This window comes from Anas acuta, chromosome 32, assembly GCF_963932015.1.
Source record: "Anas acuta chromosome 32, bAnaAcu1.1, whole genome shotgun sequence".
NCBI classification, from domain to species: domain Eukaryota; kingdom Metazoa; phylum Chordata; class Aves; order Anseriformes; family Anatidae; genus Anas; species Anas acuta.
Window position 1 is genome coordinate 601253 of NC_089010.1, and position 11155 is coordinate 612407.

Sequence of the window (11155 nt, forward strand, 5' to 3'; positions counted from 1 at the left end):
GCATGCTTATGGATAGGAAGATGATGTTATTTTGCAGTGACGAGGAAGAGTCACCAACCTTCATCCCCACGACCCCTGATGACGACCACCAGGAGACACTGCGCAAGCGCAGATGGGAGGAGTTTCCAGCAATGACTGCTTGGGACTAATTTTAAGACGAAGTGGGGACAGACTGTGAATATGTACAGGTGCGTTGTGGAACTTCAGGCCTAGTAACTCTTTGCTGCAGATAAGCAAGGCAAGTTGCCGCATGAGGTGCGCATGACCTTGGTGGTGTGAGGAAAATCTCACATAACTTTCTTCAGACAGAATCTTCTGTGAAGCTATTTTATTCGCGATTGCAAGGGCGGGCGTCCTGTCAATCAGGAGCGCATTTTAGTAAACAAATCCTAACCTTTTATTCCCTATTACCCGACACCTGATCACCTCCCCTGTTTCCTCATTGGCAGAGTACTACAGGTTCACAAGCTGCTCGACCCTCCTCTATACCATATATGTACCATTTTTCTTGTTTTCAACCCTTGAATTTCTCCCTTCTTGTGTGTTGAGGTCTTGTGATCTTTGTTTTACTGTTCTCATACTGCTCATCCTGTTTGTCTCAAGCTTGCAACTTATTTTGGAACAGCGAGGCCTTCTACCGTCCACTCATCTACTTAGCATTTCTCCTTGTTATGACTACACAACTACCTTGCAATACAGAAAATTAGTTCTGTACTGCAAAAACACAACTTTGTTTCTCACAGGGGGACTACCCCCGTGCCGCCCAGCGCTGAATAAACACACCTACTTTACAATCTTATGGATTGTGGAGTCCGTTTTCCATAAGCCACCGCCCCTAAGCCATTCCCCACCACACCACCTAAAACCCTTACAGCTGCCCACTACGGTAGAGGCTGGAATGCTCAGCACACCATGCAAAGGATTCCACGGCCCTGCACGTGGTGTTGGAATTTTAATGGAATGCAGGCGTTTGAAGGTTTTGTGCCTCTCCCTGGCTTAGGAGAGGCAGCAGCACAGTGCCCGCCGGCACCAGCTCGATGTCAGCTGCTCCCTTGGACGTGTCAGGATGAAGATGGTCTGAGTGGCCAGAGACACAACACTTTCCTCCTCGTCATTCTGCAAGGGCCGGAGGACTGCAATGGAGAGAAACAGAGCAGAAATTAAACCCACCTGTCTGCAGAGACTGCGGGCAGAGCCTGTCACCCCTCCACCCGTCACTTCCCGCAAAGACACAGAGGGACCAAGGGGTTAGAGTCAGAGAATCATTAACTATCCTGCGTTGGAAGGGATCACTGAGCCCAACTCCTGACTGCACACTGGACGGCACAGGACTTAACACCACATATCCAACAGCTTTGTCCAAATGCTTCTTGAACACCCGCGAGCTCGGGCACCATGCCTGCTTGCCTGGGGAGCCTGCTTCAGTGCCCAACCACCCTCTCAGGGAGGAACTTTTCCCCAAAATCTGATCTGAACATCCCCTGACCCGGCTTTAAGCCACTCCCTCGCCTCCTATCACCGGTCGCCTGAGAGGAGAGCTCGGTGCCTCCCTCTCTGCTCCCCGTCACAAGGAAGTTGTAGACAGACGTGTTTTGCTGTTAACATACTCCAGAAAAGCCCTTTTTCTTAGCCAGCGCAGTACTGGCCAGCTTCAACCCCAGCCGAGCTTTTGGCCATACAAACTTTCTCCCTTCCCTCTGAGAAAGGTGAATGCCCCCTGCCCCACCGGTCGTGGACCCACACCCCGCTGCCCTCACTCACTGCTGCAGATTTCATGGATCTTCATCTCGCTCTGGTCCTTGCAGTGCTGCGCGGCAAGACCTAGGCACAAAGCTGCTGTCAGAAGCCTGCAAGGCTGCCCCCAGGCCCACTTGCATGGGGACCCAGTCCCGGGGGGGACTCTAGGGACACTGGGGCTGCTAAAGGCTGACAAAGGAGGGACCCCGGGGGCTGTGGCTCACCGATGAACCTGACGGCTGCCTCCCGCAAGGCGACCTGAGTGTGCTGCAGGTACGGCAGGCTCTGCTGCAGGTATTTCTCCACCTTTCCCTTGTCCTGCACGAGCTGGAGAGAGCGCAAGGTTACAGGGCTTGCAGACCCTGCCCGGCTGGACAGACCACCCCCTCCTGCCAACACCCCCCCTTCCCCTCAGGCCATTCCCATCTCCCAGCCACGAGCCCTGTGGGGCTGGGGTTTTGAGGTATGGAGAGAGCTGTTGTCTTTACCAAGTACTCTGCGATCTTCCAGGTCTGCTCTGTCTGCGCCAGGTGCTTGAGTTTTCCCTGCTTCAGGAAGTCTGCAGCGGTGACAAGGGCTTCCAGGGAGGCCTGCAGAGCAGCAGAGGCTGAGAGATGGCACCAGAGCCCAGGGAAGGGGACCTGGCAACGCCCACCTCTTGGCAGGGCTGCAGGCCTTTCCCAGCCCCCGGTGGGATAATGCAGTGGGGGGTGAGTGTGAACTGCGTTTGGCATAAGGAAGGAGGGGAGCTGTGCCCCCATTCTCCATGACACAGGCAGCTGCACCCCGAAGGGACACACATGCCAAGTGCCCGATTACCTTCAGCCCTGGCCCCGGACACCCAGGCAACCCCTGTGGTGTCAGTCTGCTAGTCCCTCTAGTCAGGTATGCCATACGCACCTTGGCCACGCTCTGGGTCTGGTCACTCAGGTGAAAAAAGAGTGGGAGCAGGCCCCTCTTCACGACCTTCTTCAGCTGCCTCTTGTGGTTCCACAACACAGCCTGCATCACTTTGTTGTAGAGGCAGATGGAGAGCTCTTGCAGCTGGCTGCACTCCTGGTAGGGAGGAAGAGAGGAAGACTTCAGCAAGAGCTGCTCCCTGCCCGCGGTGAGCAGGGGCGTTAGGGTGGCTGACGTGAACGGAGGTGCTACAGAATCAGAGTGTGCTCAGAGGAGCTGTGGCCAGATCTGTAGCCACACTGAAAGGACGCAGCCCCACTAGAGGGAACGTAAGAGGCCTCCTTCACGGGGGGCAGCTGTCATGAGAGTGCCCATCTGTGGGCTCAGGTCCTGCAGCAGCCTTACATCGTTAAACAGTGGCAGGATGTCCCCAGCCACTTGCAGAGCGATGGAGCTGGCCTGCTTCCTCTTCACATGATCCATCACGTTTCGGATGAGAAGCAGGGCCTTCATCTTGGTGTCAGCCCTGGCAACGTGCAGGCCCTGAATGATGCCTGGCAGCAGCACGGGAAGTTTTCTTGCCTGGAGGAAGGACAGAGTTTCCATTTGGTGAAACGATGAAAGGCCACCCTGGCCAGAAGCCTGTGGTGCCAGAGCACCAGGCTGCCATCTTGCTCGCGCAGAGGCAGCACGAGAGTCGCAGCGGGCACCAGCCAGCAGACAGGCGATGGCCATGGGCAGCCCTTGCGTATGTGAGGGGAGCAAGGGTAGGAAAAGGAGGGCAGCTGAGCAAAGACTCTGTGCCCCCTTTTCGGACCCGCTCCAAAAGGTACACGGCATGCATGGAAAGCTCCCCAGAGAGCCGCTGGGCCCCTCCATGGCCAGCTCATTTCTTGGCCATTTCTTCTGCGCCACAGAGCTGCGGGCAGAGCAGAGCCCTCCCAGCTGGCCAGGAGCAGGCCATGATACCTTCAGGACAAAGGCCCACCGGCCTTCACAGTAGTGTGCCCTGCTCACCGTGACAGGTGTCTCTGACGCTGGGAGGAGAGCGCTGAGCACCACCGAGTACGTCACTCGGTTGGGATGCTCCAAGAGCCTCTGGAGGTGGCGCAGGGCCTCCGAGTCGTCTTCTCCAACATCTGGGTGGGCCAGCAGCTGAAAGGAACACAGCATTGAGAGACTGTCGGAGCCTGCAGGGCTGCAGGCAGCTCCTGGCTCTCCCGGTGCCTCAGGCCAGGGGCAGCTGGGGCTGTGGAGGGCCGCAGGGCCCCTGAGTGCCCTGTGCCTGGCAGCACCCAGCAGCCTTTCTTTGCCTGCTCCTCCCGCACGGACGTCCTGAAGGAGCTGCCAGTTTGGGGGTAGATGGGCAGAGGCACACACACGGCCCTGAAGAGGAGCAAGGCCTCGTCCAGTAACTCACCGCCAAGTGAGGGATGCAGTTGTCCTCTGGGATGAAGCCCGGGAGCCCGCGCAGCTTCTGCTCCTGGAGCACGCCAAGTGTCTCCCTCAGGACATTCTCCATCGTCTGGTTCTGGGAGAACATGGTTTCCCACATGGCCAGGGCAGCGCTGCAAGGACGGAGCACTCAGTCAGCAGGGCACACTCCGCCCCAGCGCCGTGGCCTGCACAGGCCCTGCAGGCCCCAGGCTGTCCTGCAGCCCTGGCCCTGCCGCCCCCCTCCCTTGGGGTGCCCTGGGAGCCTTGTCCAGGCAAGCAGGAGAGGGCAGAGATGACGTTCCCTGTGGTGGCAGGGATCCTGGCTGCCTTGCTCAGCTCTGGCTGCCCTGGCTGTGGCCAAGGAACCACGGCTGGAAAGCATGGCGGCGTGGAGGGCCCTGCTCTGGAAACGCAGAGCAGGGCCCTGGAGTTTGCTGTGGATGTGTCAGGCGGAAAGTCTCCTGTCCCCTCCCCTCCCATACAAGAAGCCCTGAAGGTTGGCATGCCTGTCAGATGATGGCGAGATCTGCAGCAGGGTGCTGGCCACCTCCCTTGGCCGCTGGTTGGCCAGACAGAGGATGAGGATGTCCAGGCTGCGCCGGGCTGATGCCGTGTTGATGTACTCCACGTGTCTGTAGATGCACCTCACGATCTCTGGCACCTGGAGAGGCAAAAGTGGAGTGCAGACGTACTTTCAGCCACTACTCACACAACTGCCCTTCCCATGGCTCTGGGATGGCTTCCAGGGATTGCCTGCGGTGCCTGAGAGGGCTGGACGTGGGAGGGAGGAAGCGGGGCCTGACATGGGCTAACGGGCAGGGCAATCCAACTGCAGGCCACTTACGTCGGTCAGCCAGGAGGCAGGGTCTTCGATGGCCATGTCCAGCACACCGCTGACCTCCTGTTTGTCGTATGTGTTGGAGTCTCTCAGGGCTTCAATGACCTTGAGGATGACGTCTGTCCTCTGAGACTGCTGGAGGTATTTTCCAAAGTTCTGCAAGGAGGAAGGGACGTAAGACACGTTGCAGCAAGTGCCCCGATGGTGCTGCAGAACTGAGCGGTGAGAGCAGCTCTGGAGACAGATGCCTGAGCGTGCTGGCAGCAGTGCCCACGGGAAAGCAGGAAGCAGGGGCTGCAGTCCCTGCGTGGTGGGGGCTGAGAAGAGCCCTCGGGGTGAGGGACCAGGGTTGGAGGCACGGGCCCAGGGTGCTGGCCCTGGAGATATGCGGGGCTTGCTGGTGGCCAGGAGGGCCAGGAGAAACTGCTGCTGGGAGGCCTATGGAAAGGCCCTACTCAGGGACAGCAGGACCGCGCGGGCCAGAACAGCGAGGCCACACCAGCCGCACTGATGCTGGAGCCCTGTGTTCCCACAAGTCTCCTGCTGCTGCTGGGACAAGTGTGCCAGGAAGGGAGGAACTCATTACCGTGGCAATGTCCGTGGCAGTGGGTAAAGGAAGCCTCGGTATGGCCTCAGCTTTCCCCTGAGGCTGTTGACTAGCTTCTGGCGCTGTTCTTCCTAAACACGGCAGCGGAGGGGGACAAAAAGAAGAAGATTCACAAGGACAAGCCACTTTTGTTAGGAGGCTTACCAAGTGGTGAAAAGAGCTTTTGAGTAGGAATGGCTGAGGAGGGCGGAGATGCTGCAGAGCCCAGGGAGGCAGTGTTGGACAGAGATGGAAAGCAAAGGCAGACAGCTGATGGGAGCAACGGAGATGGCAAGAGAGCAAGGGCTGACGTGTGCCTCAGGGGTACACATGCAAATGCTCCCAGCCTGGGACACGCAAAGGAACGAGAGCCCTGCGTGCAAATCGCACAACTAAAACGCTATTGGCCTAACTGAGGTGTGGGGGGTGGCTCGAAGGGCTGGAGCGCTGTAGTGCAGGGATACGAGGGGGACATACAGGGATCCTCTCTCTAGGAAGACCGCTCTAGAGGTCTCCACAAGAGCGCTCCATGGCACTACTTAGGAGAAGAAGCAAGTGCCTCAGGCAGTGCCTGTGTCTGGAGGGGAAGGAAGCCCAACACAGCTTCTCTTACTGTTTTTCTGGATGAATTGGTAGAGGTAATAAAGAGCATCCGAAGCCTCCCATCGTATCTGCCTGTTCTCGCAAGTGTGGCACAGGAGGAGCCATCCCACCAACTGTCCCAGGAGCGGCACATTGCACTCAGTGTATCCTCCATCAGCGCTGTGGTCCTGGGCGAGAGAGAGAGGAGGGAAGTGCTGTGGGAGGCAGTTGGGGCCAAAGTCCTGGAGCCAAGAGTGTGCCCAGGGCTGGCTCCCAGGTGAGTCAGCAGCCTTGGCCATGCCTGCTCTCCCACCGTGCTCCCTGGGCGCTTGAGGCCTGCACAGGACGGGGGGCAGAGCTGGCTCCCAAGAGTGCTCTCAGGGACTGGGAACATCCCCCACTCGGGGTCCATGGGCAAAGGAGGGCTGAAGGCCCTTGCTTCAGGGCTGAGCCCTAGCTGAGGGTCTGTAGCCGGGCTTGCCTCGGCAGCACCCCTGAGCTGCAGGCTGATGTGGTCTGCGGGGAAGGGGAGGTGGGCTGGCTGGAGGGGTGCGTGGCTCCTTACCTCCGGTGAGAAGCGTGTGGCTAGCCAGCTGGTCAGCTTCGCGGCCCTCCCCACGGCCCTCTCGCAAATAGCTTCGCTGTGGGAGTTGGCAAAGGGCAGCAGAATCTGTGAGGGGAGAAAGTGCTGGTCTGCCCTGGGAGCTGATGCCTGCTAAAGCAGGAGCATCAGTGCTGGGCTCCCGCAGCACTCCGATATTGGGAGGAAAGCACCACGGACAGGGAGGCAGGTGGACAGCAGCAGCACCAGTGGTGACCAGTGCAGTGCCTGGGAAGAGGGGTCCAATTCCTGCCGCTGTGTACACGCAAAGGAAGCCCAGGAGTGCCATGGGCAAGGCTTTTCTCCGACACAGGAGGAGTCTGTGGAGGGGAAAGGTCTGCAGCCAGGGGATACAGGGCTGCCAGAAGACCTCAGTGGGCAGCCTCCGGTTCCCCCAAGGGAGGCGGGCACCCTTCCTGCCCTGTGCTGCCTGTGCGTGGCACTGAAGTAGGGTCTGTCTGGATGGGAGTGGATGCTGAATTCCCTCCGGGTGAGGAAGCGCCCCTGGGAACACTGCTCTTGGCAAGTGGCAGACCTGCAAGATGTCCTGGAGCTCACTGAAGCCAGAGGTGGGAGAATTTCTTATGAAGAGCCTCAGCATGCGGTCCATGGCATCCAGGGTCTGCAAGGACAACAAAGGGGTGGCAGTGGATCTCCAGTCCCTCTCCCTCTGCCAGGATCTGCACAGATCTCAGCACAGAGCAGCCAGGGATCAACCCAGAGGGATGGGTGCTCCAAGAGCTCTCCCAGAGCATACCCTCAAGTAGTAGATGCGGCTCTCACACTCCAAATGCTCGTGTGAGGGCAGCAAGAAGACACTGCTGAAACAGGCGAGCAGGATGCTCTTCTTCTTGCCCTCCAGCACTGAGTTGACATAGCTGCAAAGAAAGCAAGGGGCCTCGTTGTCACGGTGCTGGGAGCAGGGCCTCAGGGCCTCAGGGAGGAGGACGCAGCACTGCGGGGCCTCGGTCCCTGCCATGGGGACTGCCTTCCACCTTCCAGAAGCCCCGAGGCTTGGCGAGCAGCGGCCCCGCGGCTGGCACTGCCAGGCTGCTGCCTAGACAGGGGAAGCCTGGAAGCCAGGCCCAGGGCCAGAGCAGGGGCTGGGCACGTACCTCAAGTGGCCAAGTGCAAGCATGGCTTGCTGCTGCACCGCTGTGTGCAGAACGTCCAAGGGCTCCTCTTCCAGCAGCACCTGCAGAGCACAACCGGGATGGCACTGGGCATTGGGCGGCACAGCTCGGCAGCACCAGCAGAGCTGGTCCAGGTCAGAAGGGCCGGTGGAGCCCCAGTGCCCCCAGCCAGCTGTGGCACCCAGAGGGCCGCCCTGCCACCTCCCTGCTGCTGAGCTCTCCGCTGGCGGGGCTTCTCAATGGCCCCAAGGCCGTCAGGGGCAGCTGAGTGTCCACGCAGCGCTTGCCCCCCCCAAGGCCTTGAGAGTCCCGTCCCCACAGCCTGCCCTTGCACCCCTCCCAGAGCCTCCAGGGAGTGTCCCATCACCTTAATATGCTCTGCCAGCTGGTATTTCTTGCAGAAGGCATCGAGGCCGCACCACAGGCCGCAGTTTTTGGCACTTCTGCACACGCTGATGATGCTCCTTAGGAACTTCATCTTCAGGTCTTTATCCTGGCAGCCGGGTGGCAGAGAGACCAACGGGGAGTGTGAGAGGGGAGACCCACGGCCAGCAGCAGGACCAAAGCCTCGAGGGGCTCAAGGCTGTGCGGGGCTCCTGGAGGGTGGCAGCTCTGCCTCGCCAGCAGCCCGCCAGCATCCTGGCAGCAGAGCTGCGCGACCCTCAGGAGACACAGGCACAGCCACCATGGCAAGGCCACACCTACCTGTTGTGTGCTGCTGATGAAGGTCAGAATGCTGTACAAGCTCTCCTCTTCTTTCTCGTAGACAGCTAAGCTGTCAGCTTCTAAGAAGGCAGGAGAAGAAGGAGGGTTGTAGAGGGTGGCCAAAGGCAGGAGGGAGGAGAGGAAGGAGCTCTGGCCTCCCTCCAGCCCCGTGCTTGCTCCCCTGGCACAACCTCCCTGGGGGTGTCCGGGGGCTGGGCTGCCATGCTGGTCCTGACGCTGAGCAGGGTGTTCTTGCTGCCCCCCCCCCTCTCCCTAGCCCCAGCCCTGCTCCCCCTGACGGGAGCCCTCGCTCACCGTTCAACAGCAGCTCCCTGACGTGCTCATGGTGTTCACTGGGAGCTGTGTTGTCCTGACGAGCCTCGGCCTCCACCCATGCCAGCATGGGGCTACTGGGTGGTCGTCTCTCCTCCATACTACAGGCTGAGGGTAGAGAAGAGGCAATCTCACAGAAATGGCTCGGCGCTGTGTGAAGACGCGGGCTATGCTCGGGGACTGCTCCGCAGCCTCGTGCTCCTGCCCTGTCCCGTCACAGCCGTGCCGGACACTGGGTGGCCGGGGCTGGCTGCTCTGGCTTTTATACGTAGCAGTGGGGAGTGCCCAGGTGATGTCACAAAGGGCCCTTCTGTGACCCGCTGCCGACTCAGGGAGGGCCGGGTGTCCCCTGCAGGGGCACAGGGGCAGCTTGGAGAGAGGGAGGTGGGGGAATCTCATCGAGTCGAGATAGAGCGCTGACGGCATTAAGCTCGGATGCTACTCAGTGTCTTTGCTAACCGTGGTGCGTGCCACCACGTGTGTGCCACCAAGACACACTGCGCAAGCGCAAATGGGAGGAGTTTCTGGAAATGACTGCTTGGGACTAATTTTAAGACGAAGCGGGGACAGGCTATGAATATGTACGGGCGCGTTGTGAAACTTCAGGCCCATGTAACTCTTTGCTGCAGATAAGCAAGGCAAGTTGCCACGTCGGGTGCGCACGTCTTGGGTGGGACTATCCCCCGCTCTGCCCTGCGCTGAATAAACATTCGTCCTTTCCAATCCTACTGACTGGGGAGTCAATGGGGACGCCTTGCGGGGTCTCATTTGGGGCCGGGGTCACTGGTAAAGGTCAAGAAGAGGTCAGGGGCCGGGGGTCAGGCTCGCAGAGCGGGACCAGGCCCCGTCTCCATGGCGACCGCTCTGCTCCGGCCCCCACAATGCGCCCCGCGCCGCTGCCCACTCAGAATCGGGTCCGGCTGTGATTGACAGCGGAGAGGCGTGACCACAGAAGGGCCGAAGGGGCGGGACCGCAGGAGGCTCCTCCACCTATCGGATCGCGGGGAACCCGGCGAGGGGCGGGCCGCGCGCTCCAATGGGATCAGGGCCTCGGGGCGAGCTCAGCCAATAGCGGCCGACGCGGATGGCGGCCAATAGCAGCGCTTCGTGGGCGGGCCGAAGGGGCCGGCGGGGCCCAATGGGAGGCGGGCGCCGCGCGGCTGCGCACTGAGCGCCCGGGAGGCGGAGCGGTGCCGCGGGCGGAGGGCGGCCGCCATGGAGCAGGGCTACGGCGGTAGAGAGACCCATGGCCGGCAGCAGGACCAAAGCCTCGAGGGGCTCAGGGCCTCAGGGAGGAGGCCCCCGCCAAAGCCCTCGAGAGTCCCGTCCCCACAGCCTGCCCTTGCACCCCTCCCAGAGCCTCCAGGAGGTGTCCCATCACCTTAATATGCTCTGCCAGCTGGTATTTGTTGCAGAAGGCATCGAGGCCGCACCACAGGCCGCAGTTTCTGGCACTTCTGCACACGCTGATGATGCTCCTTAGGAACTTCATCTTCAGGTCTTTATCCTGGCAGCCGGGTGGCAGAGAGACCAACGGGGAGTGTGAGAGGGGAGACCCACGGCCAGCAGCAGGACCTCGAGGGGCTCAGGGCTGTGCGGGGCTCAGGGAGGAGGACGCAGCACTGCGGGGTTTCGGTCCCTGCCATGAGGACTGCCTTCCACCTTCCAGAAGCCCTGAGGCTCGGCGAGCAGCAGCCCCGTGGGGCTGCCAGAAGACCTCAGTGGGCAGCCCCCGGTTCCCCCAAGGGAGGCGGGCACCCTTCCTGCCCTGTGCTGCCTGTGCGTGGCACTGAAGTAGGGTCTGTCCGTTCCGCAGTGGATGCTGAATTCCCTCCGGGTGAGGAAGCGCCCCTGGGAACACTGCTCTTGGCAAGTGGCAGACCTGCAAGATGTCCTGGAGCTCACTGAAGCCAGAGGTGGGAGAATTTCTTATGAAGAGCCTCAGCATGCGGTCCGTGGCGTCCAGGGTCTGCAAGGACAACAAAGGGGTGGCAGTGGATCTCCAGTCCCTCTCCCTCTGCCAGGATCTGCACAGATCTCAGCACAGAGCAGCCAGGGATCAACCCAGAGGGATGGGTGCTCCAAGAGCTCTCCCAGAGCATACCTTCAAGTAGCAGACGCGGCTCTCGCACTCCAAATGCTCGTGTGAGGGCAGCAAGAAGACACTGCTGAAACAGGCGAGCAGGATGCTCTTCTTCTTGCCCTCCAGCACTGAGTTGACATAGCTGCAAAGAAAGCAAGGGGCCTCGTTGTCACGGTGCTGGGAGCAGGGCCTCAGGGCCTCAGGGAGGAGGACGCAGCAC

At 60.3% G+C, this 11155-nt stretch overlaps 3 protein-coding genes across 4 annotated transcripts; all 3 read right to left on the reverse strand.

Moving 5' to 3' along the window:
* Positions 1 to 917: 917 nt before the first annotated feature.
* LOC137846465 (maestro heat-like repeat-containing protein family member 7) lies at positions 918 to 4345 on the reverse strand. Its single transcript, XM_068664420.1, has 8 exons — positions 4058 to 4345; positions 3655 to 3792; positions 3043 to 3219; positions 2638 to 2793; positions 2226 to 2327; positions 1962 to 2064; positions 1762 to 1821; positions 918 to 1133 (listed from the first exon to the last, which is right to left on the reverse strand). Exons 1-8 carry the CDS (start codon positions 4190 to 4192, stop codon positions 997 to 999), a joined length of 1008 nt encoding a protein of 335 aa, XP_068520521.1. The 5' UTR covers positions 4193 to 4345; the 3' UTR covers positions 918 to 996.
* An 82-nt stretch (positions 4346 to 4427) lies between these two features.
* On the reverse strand, positions 4428 to 7291 carry LOC137846408 (maestro heat-like repeat-containing protein family member 7). Its single transcript, XM_068664340.1, has 6 exons — positions 7217 to 7291; positions 6646 to 6792; positions 6112 to 6268; positions 5499 to 5590; positions 4919 to 5068; positions 4428 to 4735 (listed from the first exon to the last, which is right to left on the reverse strand). The coding sequence occupies exons 1-6, from the start codon at positions 7289 to 7291 to the stop codon at positions 4520 to 4522; spliced, it is 837 nt and encodes a 278-aa protein (XP_068520441.1). The 3' UTR covers positions 4428 to 4519.
* LOC137846475 (maestro heat-like repeat family member 5) lies at positions 7235 to 10550 on the reverse strand. Of its 2 annotated transcripts, none has more exons than XM_068664445.1 (3): positions 8182 to 8378; positions 7797 to 7876; positions 7235 to 7559 (listed from the first exon to the last, which is right to left on the reverse strand). In XM_068664445.1, exons 1-3 carry the CDS (start codon positions 8290 to 8292, stop codon positions 7394 to 7396), a joined length of 357 nt encoding a protein of 118 aa, XP_068520546.1. In that variant the 5' UTR covers positions 8293 to 8378; the 3' UTR covers positions 7235 to 7393. The 2 variants fall into 2 exon arrangements, with proteins under 2 accessions (XP_068520546.1, XP_068520545.1); XM_068664444.1 differs by lacking the exon at positions 8182 to 8378 and adding an exon at positions 10234 to 10550 and having other exon boundaries at positions 7236 to 7559.
* Positions 10551 to 11155: the final 605 nt, after the last annotated feature.